At 32.0% G+C, this 20,424-nt stretch overlaps 2 protein-coding genes across 2 annotated transcripts in view; one reads left to right on the forward strand and one right to left on the reverse strand.

Annotated features, from left to right (window-relative positions):
• Positions 1 to 1,113: 1,113 nt before the first annotated feature.
• The window catches only part of LOC139527811 (choline transporter-like protein 1), a 34,273-nt gene continuing 14,962 nt past the window's right edge, over positions 1,114 to 20,424 (forward strand). Inside the window, exons 1-9 of the mRNA XM_071323496.1 lie at positions 1,114 to 1,251; positions 2,187 to 2,268; positions 8,124 to 8,228; positions 8,578 to 8,720; positions 9,107 to 9,340; positions 9,804 to 9,912; positions 10,067 to 10,130; positions 12,013 to 12,121; positions 20,071 to 20,149. Of these exons, the coding sequence (XP_071179597.1) occupies positions 2,233 to 2,268; positions 8,124 to 8,228; positions 8,578 to 8,720; positions 9,107 to 9,340; positions 9,804 to 9,912; positions 10,067 to 10,130; positions 12,013 to 12,121; positions 20,071 to 20,149 (879 nt within the window). The 5' untranslated portion in view covers positions 1,114 to 1,251; positions 2,187 to 2,232. The remainder of the gene's footprint in view (positions 1,252 to 2,186; positions 2,269 to 8,123; positions 8,229 to 8,577; positions 8,721 to 9,106; positions 9,341 to 9,803; positions 9,913 to 10,066; positions 10,131 to 12,012; positions 12,122 to 20,070; positions 20,150 to 20,424) is intronic.
• LOC139527824 (melatonin receptor type 1B-B-like) lies at positions 17,704 to 19,089 on the reverse strand. The gene is made up of 2 exons (XM_071323503.1): positions 18,781 to 19,089; positions 17,704 to 18,661 (listed from the first exon to the last, which is right to left on the reverse strand). Exons 1-2 carry the CDS (start codon positions 19,040 to 19,042, stop codon positions 17,835 to 17,837), a joined length of 1,089 nt encoding a protein of 362 aa, XP_071179604.1. The 5' UTR covers positions 19,043 to 19,089; the 3' UTR covers positions 17,704 to 17,834.

Below are 20,424 nucleotides of genomic sequence, written 5' to 3' on the forward strand. Positions count from 1 at the left end.
TCAGAGGAGGAGATTTTTCTAAAAGTTAACGGACGACGGACGTCAAGTGATGAGAAAAGCTCGTTTGGCCCTTTTGGGCCAGGTGTTCTAAAAAACAAACAAGATTCTCACTCACCAAGCCGAGGTCTTTTAAAAATATGATAAAGATCAAACTTTATAAAAGATAGAAAACACAAAATCAATAAATTAGAAGATGAAAAAAAATTGCATTATGGGAAAAAGTACTAAATGTCATCATTATGTGGTGTTACAACTCAAAATTTTAACGGCAATATTTCAAAGCCGATCTCGAGATATGACATCACACGGGCTTATTGGCGTATTATCATTATGATCTCTTGACTATCAGTCAAAGAACATTAACATTGACCGTGTTGATATAGTAACAGTCAACAGACATTGGTATCGAAACAGGTTTATTAAAACAAAGTAAATCAAAGTAAATGGCAAGGGCATTGCAGCATTCTATGTCCATTTCTACATTTGCATCGAAAGAAAAATACGCATAATATAGATACAGGATCAACAGGAGCATACAGAGAATGGTCAAATACTCCTGCTTTGCCTGAAGAAAGTGCACACTTAGTTATTGTGAAGAAAAACAAAATCAAAGAAGAAAGTAGGAACTGTGCGTTTCATGTCAAATCGAAACCAACTCCGAAACATACTATTTTTAATTGAGGGAAAGATGCAATGGGACAAAAAACAACTGATCGATATCTACCCATCTAGGCATAGATAAACAAATAGTATGCTTATTTCGTTTCGAAATTTTGAATTTACTTGAGAAAGTTGACAATCAAAAACGTTCTAGCTCCTGGGATACTTGGACAGATTGTATCAGATTTCAAAATGCATAAATAAACAACATTTGATGTCTCACTCAATGTAAGAGCTAGAAGAAAAAACTGCACGCTAATTTAAATTATTATGTTTACATAAGGTGATTTCCTGCAGTCACGATGAAAAACAAAACTCGATAGTTTCATGAATTCAATATTGTATTGACAGAACATTTTGCTTTGAAGAGTAATTGATCTGTTGATGTATTCACTGTAGCTGTACAAGGTAATCTATATTCTGTTGGACTGAATCGTCCGTATGACAACCTACAGACACGCACATACCTGTCGAATTACATTGACCATATTATTGACAATGATATGGTTATTAAATTGATCATACCGCCTGGAATGATTGATTGAGGTACACTTGTACAATAATTGTAAGATCTATGATGATAAAAGAACGGTAAGTATGATTTATTGTACTAATGATTTCAATTCATCATTATAGTAAGAAATATATCTATTACTATTCTAGAGACTTTGTTTTCAAAATTTAATATCTTATATATTGTTACTTCTTGGTTAAACATAGTTGGTATTAGCCAAAAAATAATCATGGAAAGGTTTGAATTGTATATATTGCGCAACGTTGCCAACTTGGGATACACTTTGTTTTTATGACATATATATATATGCGTGAAAAAATAACATTTTATCTATTGCTTAACATCGGAAAACACTTCCTTTGAAAACATATCTTTATGAGTGATACATATGATTGTGGTAAACTGATGCCTTGGGCACAGCTTAAACATCCTGTATTGCAAATTTAACAAAATAATTACATGTACAGATCTAAAGGTGTATTGTTTAATGTTTTACTGCATAATCATCTATGCAATTATAAATAGTTGTTCTCATGGTAAGAAAAAAAATATCATATGATAAATGATTTTTTTAGGTTAATTTTTCCCATCAGTTTATAAAGGTATGTTCATATGTTATAGGACTAATATGTAATATTTTTAAGAAGGATGGTTTATCAATAGACCGTAATATTTATGTTGTTTACTATAATAATTGGTAAAAAAACTGTTCATTTATATGTATTCCAAGTCTAAGGTATGTAAATAAGTGCTAGGTTTACTTTGGGGGCATACAACTGGCCCGACATCAGAACAATTTCAAAATGCTTGTATACAACCTAACAATACACAAAGAAATAAAAAAACACATGAAAACACACAAAACAACATATGTATTTGACCTCTTTAAATTCTTTTTCTTTATAGTATTAGGTAAAAGTAAACTTATTTTAGAAATGTTGTTTTTACATGAAAAAAACTTGAAGAAATGTTTGTTTATTAACGACGTATAAAACATGAATTTATTTTGAAGTTTGTCAAGTAATAGTAAAATCTTTGGACTTTGTTAGTGTAATGGGATGCCAAGCCTAGGAAATACGATTCGACCAATTGAGGTAAGATGTCAAACCATTGACGAACAATATATTACAGTCATTCCTTATAAAAAAAAGTAAAATCACAAAAGTATTGAACTCTGAGTAAAATTCACAACGGAAAGTCCATTATCAAATGACAAAATCAAAAGCTAAAACAAATCAAACAAATGAATAACAACTGTCATATTCTTGACTTGGTACTGACTGCCATTTTCTTATGTGGAAAATTGTGAATTAAAAATAGTTTATCTAGCTAAACCTCTTAATTGTATGACAGTCGAATACAATTCTAATATATTGTCAAAGCTGTGTGAACAAAACAAACAGACATAATAGGTAAAAGTGTAAAAAAAAGGGGTACAGCAGTCAACATTGTGTAATAATCTTAATCAATATAAAAGCAAACAAATATTTCACAAAGAAGCACAAAAAGGAATATAGACAAAGCAAATTAGCAAAATTTAAAGACAAGAATACAAAAATATACCATTGCACAAGAACACAATGACGGGATGCATGAGTGCAGAGCTACGTCATATGGAACAAAAAAAGGCACATACACAAAGCACAGTAGCAAAAATGAAAGATATTTATACAAAAATTATCAAAGAACAATAACGCAATCACGAGATGTATAAGTACAGAGCCACGTCAAATGGATATCACAAAACAACCCAGACTAAACAGTAAAAGTATTATTCATAAAGACCATGTAATTTAGTTCAAAATTTCATATTTTTTAAAGGAGTAAATCATAAAAAAAGCAAATATACCACTGTCACATGACTAAACTATGTCTACTTGATAAACAAAAAAACCCACCAAATATACCACTTTACTTGCGAAAAAAAAATTCATCAGGTAGGCTCATGACACCGTCTGAAAGACTAAAAGTTTTATAAATTATACAGTACAAATCAGAAACGCCAAAACAGACTGAACATAAAAAGTTGATCATAATGCATATTTACATTGGGGAAGTTGCAACTGTAGTTGTAGCACAGTTACACAGTTTTATCCTGCAATTGGGTGTCCTACTATACAGATACAGCCCTACAGATATCGCTATGCTGTATCTGTATACTATACATATATCGCGTTAAAGCTCTGCCCACTGCCGGACTGAGTATTGTTTGAACCTGTGTGACCTCAGACACTAAACAGTTTTAAAACATTTGACTTTTCTACTCTGTACACTAGTATTCCACATTCCAAACTAAAAGACAAATTGAAAGAGTTGGTATTGCTTTGCTTCGTAAAAAAGAATGGCCAACGTAGATACAAGTATCTTGTCTTAGGGAGGGATAAATCCTACTTTGTAAAGGATCACTCTGATTCGAACAAAAAATTCTCTGAAACTGATATTATCAAGATGCTTGATTTCTTGATTGACAACATATTTGTTACGTTCGGAGGACGTGTTTTTCAACAGACTGTCGGCATTCCAATGGGAACAAACTGTGCCCCTCTACTTGCCGACTTGTTTCTTTATTATTATGAGGCTGACTTCATGCAGGAACTTCTTAGGAAGAAAGATAAGAAGTTAGCACTATCCTTTAACTCTACGTTTCGCTATATAGATGATGTTCTTTCACTAAATAATTCAAAATTTGGTGACTATTGGAACGCATCTATCCAATCGAGTTAGAGATAAAGGATACTACAGATACAGTTAAGTCGGCCTCATATCTTGACTTACATCTAGAAATTGACAATGAGGGTCGGTTGAAAACAAAACTTTACGACAAAAGAGATGATTTCAGCTTTCCAATTGTGAACTTTCCATTTCTAAGTAGCAACATTCCAGCAGCACCTGCATACGGGGTATATATATCCCAATTGATACGATATTCCCGTGCTTGCATTTCCTATCATGATTTTCTTGATAGAGGGTTGCTGCTCACAAGGAAGCTATTAAACCAAGAGTTCCAAATGGTGAAGTTGAAATCATCCCTTCGTAAATTTTACGGACGCCATCACGATTTGGTTGACCGTTATGGAATAACCGTATCACAAATGATATCGGATATGTTCCTTGCGTCGTAACTACAATCCCCTCCCCTTTCCCGAATGTGACCTACCGAATTAGACTATTTACCGGATTTGTTATCACATAAGCAACACGACGGGTGCCGCATGTCGAGCAGGATCTGCTTACCCTTCCGGAGCACCTGAGATCACCCCTAGTTTTTGGTGGGGTTCGTGTTGTTTATTCTTTAGTTTTCTATGTTGTGTCATGTGTACTATTGTTTTTCTGTTTGTCTTTTTCATTTTTAGCCATGGCGTTGTCAGTTTGTTTTAGATTTATGAGTTTGACTGTCCCTTTGGTATCTTTCGTCCCTCTTTTATTGTCTATTTATGTCTATTTATATATAAGGAGACAAAAAGAAAAGAACAACATTATATAGCGTATTCTCCAGGACCGGGAAATTTGAAAGGGTTCATTTTACTCATTTATTTTATTAAGGTTGTATTTTGTATACTGTTGTATGCATTTTCTACTTTTTGTTTTTTGTCTTGATATTGTCAGTATGTTTTCGACTCTTGAATTTGACTATCCCTTTGATATCTTCTGCCTCTCTTTTACGACTGTTCAAATCTCATTAATCGAGTAAGAAGACATTTCAAGGTAACTAAAACTAGAGGCCACAAAGATCCTGTGTCGCTTACATTGGTCTATGTGCATATTAAATAAAGGACACATATGACAAAATTTTTGGTGATGGAGATGTGTTTGTAGATCTTACTTTACTGAACACTCTTGGTGCTTACAATTATCTCTATCTATAATGACATTGGCCCAGTAGTTACAATGGAAACTCTTTTGTAAAAATTTACCAAAATTTACGAAAAATTGTTAAAAATTGACTATAAAAGGCAATAACTCCTTAAGGGGTCAACTGACAATTTTGGTCATGTTGACTTATTTGTAGATCTTACTTTGCTGTAGATAATTGCTGTTTGCAGTTTAACTCTATCTATGATAATATTCAAGATAATAACCAAAAGCTGCAAAACTTTTCTTAAAATTACCAATTCAGGGGTAGCAACGCCTGATTTGTCTGAAAATTTCAGGGCAGACATATGTTGACCTAATAAACAATTTCACCACATGTCCGATTTGCTCTTAATGCTTTGGTTTCAGAGATATAAGCCAAAGTCTACAGGTGGCACGGTAGTATTTCCTGGCCCATAAGGGATAATGATAGCCTTTTTAGAATGTTCACCACTTTCTAACACTGCAAAAAATTCTACATTCACAGTTAACTGAAGTACTTTCATTTTACTATTCAGAAATGAATTTGAATATGTATCATGACCGTTTACTTTTTTTGCTATTTTTAAAAACCTAAGGCCACTAGTACTTTTAGGTATTTTATGGTGCAGTGAATACAAAATTTAAAAAAATTCTCAAAAATTCATTTTCATCTGTATGTAAAATTATTTCATATTTTTCTACACCTGATTCATCCCTCAGTTTGGGAAAGTATGTTCAGTTGATACTGTATTTTTTGTCCAATCACACTGTTTAGATACATTTACCTAAGTAGGGTACACAAAAGAGCAACCTAAATTCTGGAATGCAAATACTACCGTGCCACCTTAACCAAGACATAACAAACTTGAAACCAGTCATGACACCTATGATTCATAGACTTCTTACTTTGGAACATATTACAATAAAGAATACTAGTCTGCACTCATTTCTTACCCAAAAAAAATGAAACATTACATCCCTACCCCATCTGGCAGATTTTCACTTTTTTTTCATTTTACCATTTTTACTTAAGGAGTGAACAAAACCCAAATATATTATGTTTCAAATCAACACAGAAGTCAAACATGGTGATTCAGGAGGAATTATTGGATTGCCAACTATGTTTATGGTTAATCTGACTAAAAGAAACAGTTTAAGCACCAAATCATGAAAACTGATATTAAAGTCCATTCCACATTTTACAGCATGCCTTATGTTACTTTAAACATTTCCAGATTATGAGGGCAATACAACAAGAGTCTTTAGATTGCAGTTAACTATTATTCCAAAATCTGTTTGACAATACATGTACTAGAATACATCTCTAAGTTGACTGTTTGTCTATTTCTCATGTATGCATTAAGTTAAATTATGTCCCCTTACATAATCAATTTGCCTTTATTGTGCTTTTTACTGTCAGAAAATATTAACAACTAATTGTATTTGCATGGAAAATGAATAAACCATTTAATCTTACTGATATAGCATCATAAATACATTCTTTGTCAAAAAAAATGTCTAGTTAATGTACAGAAACCCCTATTTCTATCTCTTTTTTAGACCAATATGAGAGATAAATGACTAAGTAAGAACCCCTTAACCACTTACTGGTTCCCCAAAAGCTACTTCTGGTGTCATTTTACATTAGAACTACAAATTAAACCTCAAGAAAACTAGTATAGCTGTACTTGTGTTGAAAAAAATAAGAAATTATGCAATTTATTTATTTCGGTGAAAATAATAGGATGTACATGCAACCGAAGAATGTCGCGTCTCAAATTTCAGTGGTTGCACATGTGTCAGACACTGCGAAAAGTTAAAGCGAGCATTTATAATTAAAAATATTTTGCGAGTTACATAAAAATAATGAAGTTCTACTTTCTAGGTAAATTTTTACATTATTACCTACACATCAGCCAAAATTTGCTGAATCAGCAATTTTTACTCTCAGGGGTGGAATTTAAGGCTTGTTTTTATCATAGTTGCCCTTAATCAACTTTTTATTGATAAACTTACAAATTGCATGGGTAAAAAAAGTTCCTTTATTGATTTAGTGTAAAAATATATATCCCCCTTAAGGTGGCACGGTAGTATTTCCTGGCCCATAAGGGATAATGATAGCCTTTTTAGAATGTTCACCACTTTCTAACACTGCAAAAAATTCTACATTCACAGTTAACTGAAGTACTTTCATTTTACTATTCAGAAATGAATTTGAATATGTATCATGACCGTTTACTTTTTTTGCTATTTTTAAAAACCTAAGGCCACTAGTACTTTTAGGTATTTTATGGTGCAGTGAATACAAAATTTAAAAAAATTCTCAAAAATTCATTTTCATCTGTATGTAAAATTATTTCATATTTTTCTACACCTGATTCATCCCTCAGTTTGGGAAAGTATGTTCAGTTGATACTGTATTTTTTGTCCAATCACACTGTTTAGATACATTTACCTAAGTAGGGTACACAAAAGAGCAACCTAAATTCTGGAATGCAAATACTACCGTGCCACCTACATTTTACCCCTATGTTCTATTTTTATGAAAATACGGATTTTTTGTGTTATTAAATTTGCTGTTACAAAATGTTCAAAAAATATTATAAATTAAGGAATGTATCTCCCTCATACAAAGCTCTGATTCCTTTCACGGATTTGGCTATACTTTTTTGGAACTTTTGGATTATAACTCTACATCTTTTATATAAGCATTGGATTTTACATATTGGTTACGAGCATCACTGAAGAGACATTATTTGTCGAAATGCGCATCTGGTGCAGAAAAATTGGTACCGTTAATGTTGTTATATTTAGCCATGGCGGCCATCTTGGTTCGTTGGCCAAGTCACCGGACACTTTTTTTTAATACTAGACACCTCAATAATGATTGTGGCTAAGTTTAGTTAAATTTGTCTTAGTTGTTTCAGAGGAGAACGTTTTTGTAAAAGTTAACGACACGACGTCGGACGACGGATGCCAAGTGATGAGAAAAGTTTATTTGGCAATACGGATCAGATGAGCTAAAAAGATTTGTTAAGGGATCGTTTTTAGAAGTACATATTTTTTTATTACATCGTAATCAAGTAAAGATATTTATATTTCTTTTGCATTTTAGGTTAACGAATTAAATAAGCCAGCAGTTTCTATTAGTCCAAAGGAAAACAGAAGTTGCAGAGATGTGGTTTTCCTTCTTATATTTCTAATTGTTATTGGAGGGATGGTATGTATTTTATATCAATCAACTAAATATCTTTATCCGAAAGCATCAAACACGGGATCATATTATCAATCTTTAACTATAATAATGATAGCAGTTACAACATTAATGTTTATAGAAGCAACAGAAACAAAGGCAATACCAATGTAGAAAAAAAAATTCAAATAATCTATTTGGAAAGCATTTGCAATTTTTGTCCTGTTTTAATTGTTGTGTTATGGGTAGGGATTGCTTTGTGGCATAGATTTATTAAGGTCATAGCTAGTCGTGCCAGATTTACATTGGAAACCAATGCTTGACAATGGGACTGTTATTGGATTCCTTTAAAGCAATACTTTATTTCTTCTTGTAGTGCTATTGTTCTTATGTGGCATTATGTTATGGAGATCCATACAGATTAGTTTATGGTGTGGATAGCTGGGGAAATGTCTGCAACAAGAAAAATATAAAAATTCCAGATGTACCACACTCAGGGAGAGATACACGTGGCAAAATGTAAGAGAATAATTATTTGAATTAAAATCAAAGATATCGTAGTTGCAATGTTTAAAATTCATAGACTAAATGAGGATAGATGATAGGTAAAAAGTAAAATAACAAAATTATGTCATACATATTTTTGATAAACTTTGCGAGAGGAAATGGCAACCTAAAGCATCATTTTGGCAAATTTTAGCCTAATGAAAAATACACAAACAGCAAGTCAGACACATTATATTTTGTACTTAACGATTTCAACCAATTTCATTGAGCACAATGTATGCACATTCTTGGCATAATCATACAAAACGCATACATATTATCTGACGGTTACTCTTTACTTAGCAAATTGATCAAATATCACATTTTCGGATTGAAATAAAGTTGTGTTATGTTTTTAGTAAACTGTTCTTTTTCGATGAGACTGTGCTGAGTAACTATGTAATTGGACAAGCAATCACGTATAATAAACCAAGCGTGTGTGTGACGTCATGTCCTAATGCTGATATATCATCATATGAAATGTTGAAGAACCACACCCAGCACACAGGACTAAGTTATTGTGTGTATGACTATAAGCTTAATGGGAATTCATCAGATGCTAACAGTTGTACAGGGCTACCTATTTCCAAACAGTAAGTAATATGTAATTCAAATGTCAGATGGTCACGAACAATGTAATATAATGGACCCTGTCAAGGTTACCTTTAGATTTTACGATTGGTGTCGGAAGAAAGCGACCATTTTAAAAGCATCGCAGAACAAGAGATAAATTGACAAATAGCATGGTGAAAATGTCAATACGTACTGTTCATTTACTTTATTTACCATGTGATATAATCAAATTTTCTTATTGTTAGTCTATTTATAAAATGAAATTAAATTTTAAAATTGAAATCTATTTATTAATTATAGATATGTTATGTTTTTTTATTTCGATAAGAGACTGCTGTTCATTATTACTTTTATCTTTCTCAATATTCACTCCCTGAAATCATTTTTAAAATTAGTTACCCATGATATCTTTAACATCTATTTTAACAGGCTTTTTGTTTTATTACAAGTCGTAATCTGAAATCGGTTTTCTAATTATTTCAGGAAATCCATACTGTTTAGATGCGTGCCTTCGACAGTTTCGGCTGCATACGATTTCTTAATTGGTTTTATTGATAATATCTTAAATTCAATCGATGAAAACTTTACACAAGTAAGTAAATAGTTTTGTCAATATTTATCTGCTTTTTGTAAAGTTGTAATTTTCTTTGAAAATAAAATAGATTTTCTAGAATCTTTTTACAAGGCACATTTAAATATTCAAAAAATAAAAATCAATTGTATATTTTCTTTCTCTTAAATTCTAGAAATGTGTATCCGATCTAGAGAAAACATGGCGAGAAATTTGTTATTTATGTGCTGTTGGATTAGGTAAGCAATATATAACACAACACATACTTCAATTTTAAAGGGGCACTAGCAACGAGACATATAAAAAAATTTAAAGTATGATTTTTTTTGTTCAATCATTAATGAAAGTGAAATAGAAATATAATAATTTGCTTTTATCAGCTAAAATGGTTCAATTTTGTCAAATAGAGCTAATACACATTGATAATAAATTATTCACTTGCAAGTGAAAAACTAGACCCCATTAAATTTGTATTCATGTGAACTCCAATATAACCCCGTAGAAAGAGGTGGAATACGCATGCATTGCCCGTGTGTGGTTATTTAAAGGAAAGAATGTCAACATTGAAAGTGAAACAAAGGTAAATAATTTGATTGACTAATTCGATCCACATAAAAACGACGATAAACATAAATTTATAATTCATAAAACAAAATTTAACAGACCTGTAAAAATCTAATTGCACGGTTTGCTTAATCTATACATATATATGTTTATGTTTACATCGATTATATGGTCATAGAAGGTCAACTCGATAGTTAATTATAAGGCGTCTTGGTTAAAATTCTTACGAAACGAAGCTACATCGCTGAGAACATGTTTGTAAATTGTTTATTTTATTTGATAGTCTGGAAAAATATTTTACATTGTTATAAACAACATATTAGAATTGGAGTCAAATCGGTTAACATGAATTTGGCAGCTAGTGCCCCTTTAATATTCAAAAATATCCGATCCTTTAATGTACTTATGTATTTCGTTGTTTGGCATCGTATATCCGTTGTGTCTCAAAATTGGAATAAATAATTACAAAATTGCACACTGTTTCTGTATTCTGTAATAAAATAAACATTGCATGATTATTAATCTGAAAATTATCCGTAGATTATACATGTACCAAATAATTCATCGAACAAATAATAAACAATGTGTGCTGCTGATTTCCTAGGAAGAAACATACTTCGTGCTTCATCGCGATTAACAACCATAATGATATACGTCACCAGTGAGTTGAAAAACTGTCGCATCGACCGTAAACTATTGTAGTTTCGATTTCAGCCATTTTTATTAGTTTTGGTTTTGACCAAAATTACGTTTAAATGAAGATGGAAATGTATAATATTTGGTTTTGACCAAAATTACGTTTAAATGAAGATGGAAATGTGAGTTGTAGCGGGACATGGTGTCATTTAGACACACATATTATTGTTTAGTTTGAGATTTGATATATTTTTGACTGATATAGTTGAAAATGATATTGCTACCGGTTTAATGATATTTGTAACAATACAAAAATCATGTCCAAATTCTGTTTAAAATGGTTCAAAAAGAGGAGTTCTCTGTGATTAAAGGGATCAAGTTATTGATGACAATGTATTTACTTTTATAAAATATAAAATATAGCAAATAAATAAAACGGCAAAGTAAATATTTAAACACACTTCTCTCAAAGATGATAATCATGGTTAATTTGCATTCGAGAACTGCAAAGAGAGGCGGCGAAAGATGCCAAACTCATAAGTCGAAAATAAACTGACAACGTCATGGTTAAACACGAAAAGAGCAATCATACACACAACAGTACACAAAACAGAACATAGAAAACTAAACACTAAGCAACAAGTACCCACCAAAAACTCCAGACTTCATATGATCTATTTTTTTCAGGTGACATCAGGATATGGCGTGTAAACAAATGTAGGCATGCATAATGTTAAAACTAAATATGTTTATAATTATCTGCTGCTTGTTTTGTGTGTGTGTTGCTTCCAAATGAACTCCTTAAACTACCAAAATAATTTGAGCTGAGCTACAGTAGATATCTATGTTCCTTTGTATGCAAATAAAATGAAGGGGTTTGTAGCATGGTTTTTTTACTGTATTTTTTTAATATTTTTCCAGGTGTTTCATTGGTTATAGTCCATTTAATGAGGTTCATTGCAGGAGTAATTATTTGGTTGTCAATGTTTATTCTTGGAGCCGGCAGTGTTGGAGGTGCTGGTCTTTGTTGGTAAGATCTTTATAGTGCATTGTACATCCAGCTGGAACGGAATGATTCAAGTGCATTCTATATTTGTTTAAATTATTAAGTATGCGACAGTCGAAATCCGTCTTGTTTTCAGCCATTTGAAGGCTTTTAAATTCCCATTGACTCTTTCATGTACAACTAGGATTGTCTAGTGGAACCAACGTAATTTTGACAACTGATTTGATTGACTATTTCGTTAATCAGTTGATGAAAGTTTTACTCAAGTAAATATAAGGGGCTTAATCGCGTTGATTGTTTTTAATCATGATTGATCCTTTAATATGTACAACCATACTTCATTCTGTTAAAAAATTAATCAACATTTGACTTAGCTTAGGTAATTGAACATACTGGATTGGATTTCCGCGAAATTTGAAACCCTAAATGATTTAATTAAGGTTTATCAACACTTAAATCAGCTAGAAAGTGCATCTCCAAATTGCTAAGGATAAGCAACGGAAATCTGAATCAGTCCATAATGATATTGCAGACAGAAAACTTGAACGTGCTGTAACCAGACAATCTGACGTCAAAAAATCGTCTTACTTTGGCACAACTTTTTGGAATTTTGGGTCATAAATGCTCTTCTACTTCTACTTCGTACTTGTTTGGATTTCTAACTATTTTGATCTGAGCGTCACTGATGAGTATTTTGTAGACAAAACCCGTATTGAATTAAAAGCCTGAAACCTTTGATAACTATTTACACCATTGATTCGATGCTACTCTGGTGGACGTTTCATCCCCGAGGGTATCGCCAGCCCAGTAGTAAGCACTTCGGTGTTGACATGAATATTAATTATATTGTCATTTTTTAAAATTTACTGTTTGCAAAAGCATGAATTATTCGAAATAAGTAAGGATTTTCTTATCCACGCATAGATAACCTAAGCCAATTTGGCACAACTTTTTGGAATTTTGGGTCATAAATGCTCTTCAACTTCGTACTTGTTTTTTTTAAAACTATTTTGATTTGAGTTTCACTGATGAGTCGTATGTAGACAAAACGCGCGTCTGGCGTATTAAATTATAAGCCTGGTACCTGTGATAACTATTTGCTGCCCTACCAACAACGATATAGATAGGCTAGATTTGTTCACGACCATCAATGTCCAGATGCATATATAATGACAATGCCACATCACACTGCGTCATTTGCGAATCATGTTTACGGCCGCAACATCAACTGAGAATCGCTGAATACCATGGCAGACATTTTTCTGATAAACAAAATACCCCAAAAATCGACAGCAGAAAAACATTTAAAGCCCTTAAGATTAAATCGTCAAAACACACTCTAAGGGACAAAGGCAAATCATGCCGAACAAAATTAATTGTCCTTTCTGACGATCATTCTGATGTTAGTAACAGGCTGTCATTGCCTCCGATGAAGATACACCTACTGATAAGGAGAAAACCAGGGTTTATTTACATACCACATGGTTTGCGCATTAAAACTTTCGAACTGTATTTGATTTTAAACAATGAATCAATGAAATTAACGTTCCTACATTTGTTTAGCAAATATTGCATATTCAAAAATGGGAGTTAAAAAGAATAACTTAGTGTTGCATCTCTATATGCAGAATATATACAGATAGCATTATACATAAATGAACGCCGCATTCCGTCTGGCCTGAGGGTGCATTCGTTATTACAAAAAATAATGAACGACAATGACATTCCAAATAAAGCAAATGGAATTAAAACAAAGAATTTTCGTTCTGATTGGAATTGATTCTTTAGTATATCTCTAGTATATCTGTTGATTAAGAAAATGACGAAACGCATAAAATTTGTATCAACATTGACAATAACAACAATATGTAACTGTATAATTTTAAATGAATATTCAACTCTACTGATATGATCATGTTTTGGATTTTACCTTTAAAAATGAAACACTTGAGGGCAATTTGCAAATAAAACTTTGTTCTTTTAATTTTTCAATAAAAAGTATTCAGTAGAAAAGAAAAATATTTGGATAAATAAATCTAGACAGGAAACTATTCTTACATCTAATCACAGAGAAACTATTGGCCGCTATGTTGAAAAAGGAAGTAAAAGTTTGTTAAAATAATGATCATGTGTTAGACACCCTTCTTCAATTAATTAAAGATCAGAAGAGTGTCATGTGTAAACAATTGTTTTATTTTTTTTATCATTTTGCACTGACTAGACTTTTAATCACTCTTGACATTCTATTAATATACTTATTTCATTGCGACAATGATTAACGAAATGAAAAATCTATAGAAAATGTTTTTTTTTTGGCAACCAGTATAATTGTAAAAGGACATGACTGTCATCGCATAAGTTAAAAGTATAATCACAAAAAAAATGAACTCCGAGGAAAATTCACAACGGAAAGTTCGTTATCAAATTTCAAAATCAAAAGCTCAAACACATCAAACGAATGGTTGACAACTGTCATATTTTTGACTTGGTACAGGCATTTACTTAAGTAGAAAATGGTGGATTAAAACTAGTTTTATAGCTATCAAAACCTCCCACTTGTATGATATAAAATTGAGAATGGAAATGGGGAATGTGTCAAAGAGACAACAACCCGACCATAGAAAAAACAACAGCAGAAGGTTATCAACAGGTCTTCAATGTAGCAAGAAATTCCCACACCTGGAGGCGTCCTTCAGCTGGCGCCTAAACAAATATATACTAGTTCAGTGATAATGAATGCCATACTAATTTCCAAATTGTACACACGAAACTAAAATTAAAATAATACAAGACTAACAAAGGCAAGAGGCTCCTGACTTGGGACAGGCGCAAAAATGCGGCGGGGTTAAACATGTTATTGAGATCTCAACCCTCCCCCTATAACTCTAGCCAATGTAGAAAAGTAAACGCATAACAATACGCACATTAAAATTCAGTTCAAGAGAAGTCCGAGTCTGATGTCAGAAGATGTAACCAAAGAAAATAAACAAAATGACAATAATACATAAATAACAACAGGCTACTAGCAGTTAACTGACATGCCAGCTCCAGACTTCAATAACACTGATTGAAAGATTATGATTTCATCATATGAATATCAGGCACAATCCTTCCCGTTAGGGGCTTAGTATCATGATTAAACTCATCATAAATTTCTCTCGTTAAAATCTAAAACATTGTTACATACACATGCGAATCGAAAAGTTTAGATATATAAACACCGTAAGATGGGGACCAGGGAACGTCACCATCTAAAAATGGATAATTAACGATAGGAAATGAAAAATCATCTCTTTTATCATAAATTTTAGTATTGAGCTTTCCGTTAGTGATATAGACAGTCCAAAAATTGCCATTATATGACAACGATGTGTTAACGAAACAAAAAGACAATACATGTAGGTTAAATGGCAAAAATAAGGGTACAGCAGTCAACATTGCTTTATAATCTTTATTACTATTGATATCAAATGAATTTTTATGTAAATGTTTTGATTATTTCATAGCATTTAAAAACCCGTTTGATTTTTTACGTTAAATTGCACCTTTTCTTTTTTTTTCATATGAAAACCCAATTAGTCCAAAATGACAGAGATAAAAAGCGGAAACAATTTGATTTATAAAAGGCATACATATTCGTTAGATGTGCAAAGTTAAGTCAAATAAACTCTACATATGTCTAGTGGTGTATTATGGAAATCTAGTGTTGATGAATAGAACTAGTTTTAGTAATATAAAAAGGAGGAAGATACCAAGGAAACGTTCACAACTATTTAGCGAAGAGGAACTAACAACTCTAGATTATCTGCAGATATCACATCTTGCTTTGACTTCTTTGAATAGCTACTTAGTTGTTTTGGTTAATTGACAATTATTGATTATAAAGAGGAGTGGAAATCGGAATCAGTTTTGGGAAGGGAGTAGATACCATCAAACGTGTACTATAATTAACACTCAGCATGAAAGTATAAAGGTAGTTTTTGGATAATATTGAGAAAACGAATGATGATTTTAGATGGCCTTTTATAAACGGAGTACTTTGATAAGTCTTGTCATGAGGACTAAACTATTGAATAATGACGAGACTTAAATATTTCTGAACGGTTCTGTAGTGATTATAATCCTTAAATGAGCCCAAAAACAACTTCATAAGCCACACAATGTTTGAACAATACACATTAAGCGACTTCCAAAGGTCATAAGATAAACAATGTCACTTGTAATAATAGAAATAATGATAGAAAGAACAATAAGAAACGGGCACTTATATATTTTAAAATTGATTGTTTATGATTTGTTCGCACTAAGTCTATGTTAAGTGTACTGAACGCTGTTTAAATCCGGGTTTACTTGATCTATTTACACTTATACTTTCTAAGATCAAGACATTTTAGCTCGCGAAGGGCCAAGTGAGCTTTTCTCATTACTTGGCGCCCGTCGTCTGTCGTCGTTAACTTTTACAAAAATCTTCTCCTCTGAAACAACTGGGCAAAATTTAACCAAACTTGGCCACCATCATCATTAGGGTATCTTGTTTAAAAAATATGTCCGGTGACCCGGCCAACCAACCAAGATGGTCACCATGACTAAAAATAGAACATAGGGGTAAAATGTTGATTTTAGCTTATATCTCTGAAACCAAAGCATTAAGAGCAAATCTGTTTATCAGGTCAAAATCTATTTGCCCATAAATTTTCAGACCATTCAGGCAATCTGTTGTTGAGTTGCTGCCCCTGAATTGGTCATTTAAAGAACATTTTGCAGCTTTTGATTATTATCTTGAATATTATTATTGATAGAGATAAACTGTAAACAGCAATTATGTACAGCAAAGTAAGACCTAAAAATAAATTACATGACCGAAATAGTTAATTGACCCCTTAAGGAGTTGTTGCCTTTTATAGTCAATTTGTAACAATTTCCATAAATTTTGTAAAATTTTACAAAACATTTTCCATGTAACTACTAGGCAAAGTTCATTATAGATATAAATAATTGTAAGCAGCACGAATGTTCAGTAAAGTAAGATCTACAAACACATCATCATCACCAAAACACAATTTTGTCATGAATCAATCTGTGTCCTTTGTTTAATATGCGCATTGACCAAGGTGAGCGTCACAGGCTCTGTAGTGTAATTTCCTTTTGTAATTTTGTAAGCTGTTTTTGTTATTCATGCAGACATAATGAGTCAATGATTAATTTCAACATTTTATTTTATATTTTTTTTTATTTTCTTCAATATCGAGATAACTTTCATGTGTGTTTTAAAACTTTTTGGCCGTATTTTGCAACATTTTCATATTTCCGGTTTTCAATGTTCTTCAATTTTGTATTGGAATTGGCATTGCAAGTTGAAACCATCTCATAAGTCTTCTGAAAACGAAACACACGCATGGTATACCAATAAACCTGGAATTTCTTTAGCATTTTTACAACCATTCGTTTTTAATTATATATTTTTTTTAAAATATTTAGGCTTTACGAACTATGTACCGGCTTAAAACGTGAAAAAAATAAACCCATTAAAAACATATTAAAACGTGAAAAAAATAAACCCATTAAAACATATTTGGATTTTATTTACAAAAAATGGATCTAGATTGAATACACAAACACATATTTTGATCTTATATGCATATAATTATATTAAAAAAATATTGCTAAAAGTTACAATATTTTGTGAACGTATGTCATTTACATGCCTACAATTACGTTTTTATGATACAGCTTGCATTTAGATTGTATAGTCGTCCATTCTGTTACCAGATATTTCTATAGACGACAGAGGTTTTTTGAAAGTAGTATTTGTCTCGGATGTAGAAAGTCCACCACTTGTTGTTGATGATTCATTTCCCTCTCTATTTGAATTTTTACATCTTCCAAAACATACATCAAGATGAGCAATTCTATTAAAAGCAGCTTCGAATTTCGTATTGGTAAAATAATAAACAAGCCAGTTTATGGAAGGATGTAGATGTGCCCATACTGTTATGTATAAATGTACCTCATGGGGAAACGAATCATCTCTGTCTAGTACAATGAGTAGCGCATAAGGAATCCAACATGCAGCAAAAATTACATATATGATGCATAATGTTTTAGCAAGCCCAATCGAATACGACGACGTACGTCTTGAACTTGCAGTCTTTGTTTTCTTTCGGGATCCGTGAACTTTCAGAAATATGCTCAGATATGAAAATCCCACAACTACAACAGGAACCCAAACTAAAGTCACAGAAAACACCACTGTGTATGGATATGTTTCCATTCTATCCCAAATACATTCAAGGCTTTTTCTATCAAATGAGTGATCTCCAATTCCCGCAAAGTTTAATAATACTAGCAACAAACCAACGGAATAAAGACAACAACACATCAATATGCACGTTTTCTTTTTGAAGATTTTGCAGTAGAATTTATTTTGACAGATGTATATATATCTATTAAAACTAAGTAGGGCGATGCTTCCTAATGAGTTGACACATGCTATTGTACACCCAAAAGCTATTATCTGACAAAATCCTGGTAGCTTATCAAAGAATTCTTCTCCCTCAAGTTTTCCTGAAAAGGAGGAGACTTACAGTTAAAATTTCTTACTATTAAGTATGAATAAACAATTTTGTGCTTTTTGAGGTATATTGACAGAAATAAAATACGATAAATAAAATAGATGTTCTTACCAACAATACTAAGGGGATCTGCTAATGTGGTAACATACATATCAGATATTGCAAGGTTTGCCATGAAAATACATTCCAATCTGTGCAACTTTTCTGTTGTGAAAATAGTAATTAGAATAAGAACATTTCCAAATGTTCCAAACAAAGCGGCTAACACCAGTGTTATCAAGATAGGTATTGCAACGCCTGGTGCCTCGTTAACGAATTGATATCTATCAAAGGAATCGTCTGAATTTGTCAAATTTCCTGACGTTGAATTCATAATTATGTAAATATATATTGCATACGACCTAACTGTAAGTTAACGCGCTCTAACCAAGAGTATAGAATGAACTAGCAAGGAAGTTATTATATTCATATACATATGAAATGAAGGGTAACATTTCCGTATTCTTGTTACTTAAAAGTATTTGTTGGGAAAACCATACTTAAAAATTTACTAATAAGCAGACTTTGAATCCCGACTTTGAATATGATGGGGCTTAAACAATAATAACACATACAACGTTCTATTTTATTACATCTTTCAAAATTCATAGAATGCAATGATTGTTGAATAGAATATGTACTATCATACTTATGCATCTTAAGTAAACCAGACTTGTGCAATATCATATATGTGGATTATTTTATTTTCGTAGATAACTGTTTTTGTGGAGTGGGGAAAATTGTTCTTTCGTTGGTGGAAAATTTCGTGGATCGGTTAACATTTACATGCAAGCCTATGAACAATGTGTACATCGTCGAACATCAAAACAAGTTATTTACTGTAACCCATCGAAATCTACGGGAGCGTAATAGCGCCACACAACTCTTTTTTTAAAATATTTCTTCCTATGGTTGCGTTATAACTTGCAAACATTTGCGATATAGCGCAAACATTTGCAAATATCTTATGTGGTTGCTCCTTCCCCTATCTTTTATCTTTACAAATTTGTGTTATGTTGAAGTAATCAAAGAACCACTAAGAAAAATATCAAATGTTTTAAACACATGCATGTGGTTTTGTCTTTTTGTCTTGCACAATTTATTATACACTAGAAAGTGAACTGCACTAACGCGTGTATGAATCAGGGTTTATTTTGAATGGGGTCTTCATTTAAAATTTTAAAAAATATTTTTTATTGCTTTTTAGTTATACTTTATTCGCTCAATTATTTTCTATATCTTAAAACCCACTACATTATGAAACTTGATTTCAAAGTCATGGAAACTGAACACTTTTATTTCATATTTATGATTTCATGAATTGTCATTCATAAATTGCATTTGTTGCATTTATATTTTTAGGTATTATTACTACCGTTTTAGAGAGGATTCAACATCGACGAAATGGTTAATTGGCTCGATATGTGGAACAACTATTATGGTAAAAAACACTAACAAATATAGAAAATAAAATACAAACCATAAACACTGGAAAATATATATCAATTGCATTGGTAACTTGGTTAGAGTAAATGAATGCACAGATGGCAAGCAAAATAAGCATATATTCATATGATGTCAAGGCAAAATTACTTCACCACCAATTAGTCTCTGACGGACAGCTGTCTCATAGGCATTCATACCCATTTCTAATTTATATATACAAGACAGACTGGGTTGTATATAAAAAAAAACAGAATACCAAGAGGATATATA

The sequence above is a fragment of the Mytilus edulis genome, chromosome 1, assembly GCF_963676685.1.
Source record: "Mytilus edulis chromosome 1, xbMytEdul2.2, whole genome shotgun sequence".
In the NCBI taxonomy this organism is placed as follows: domain Eukaryota; kingdom Metazoa; phylum Mollusca; class Bivalvia; order Mytilida; family Mytilidae; genus Mytilus; species Mytilus edulis.

Excerpts from the sequence above, each read along its gene's own strand:
- LOC139527824 (XM_071323503.1), bottom strand. The coding sequence starts at position 19,042 with ATGAATTCAACGTCAGGAAATTTGACAAATTCAGACGATTCCTTTGAT. Across the intron at positions 18,662-18,780 it reads AGATCCCCTTAGTATTGTTG|GAAAACTTGAGGGAGAAGAA; the intron begins GTAAGAACATCT and ends CCTCCTTTTCAG.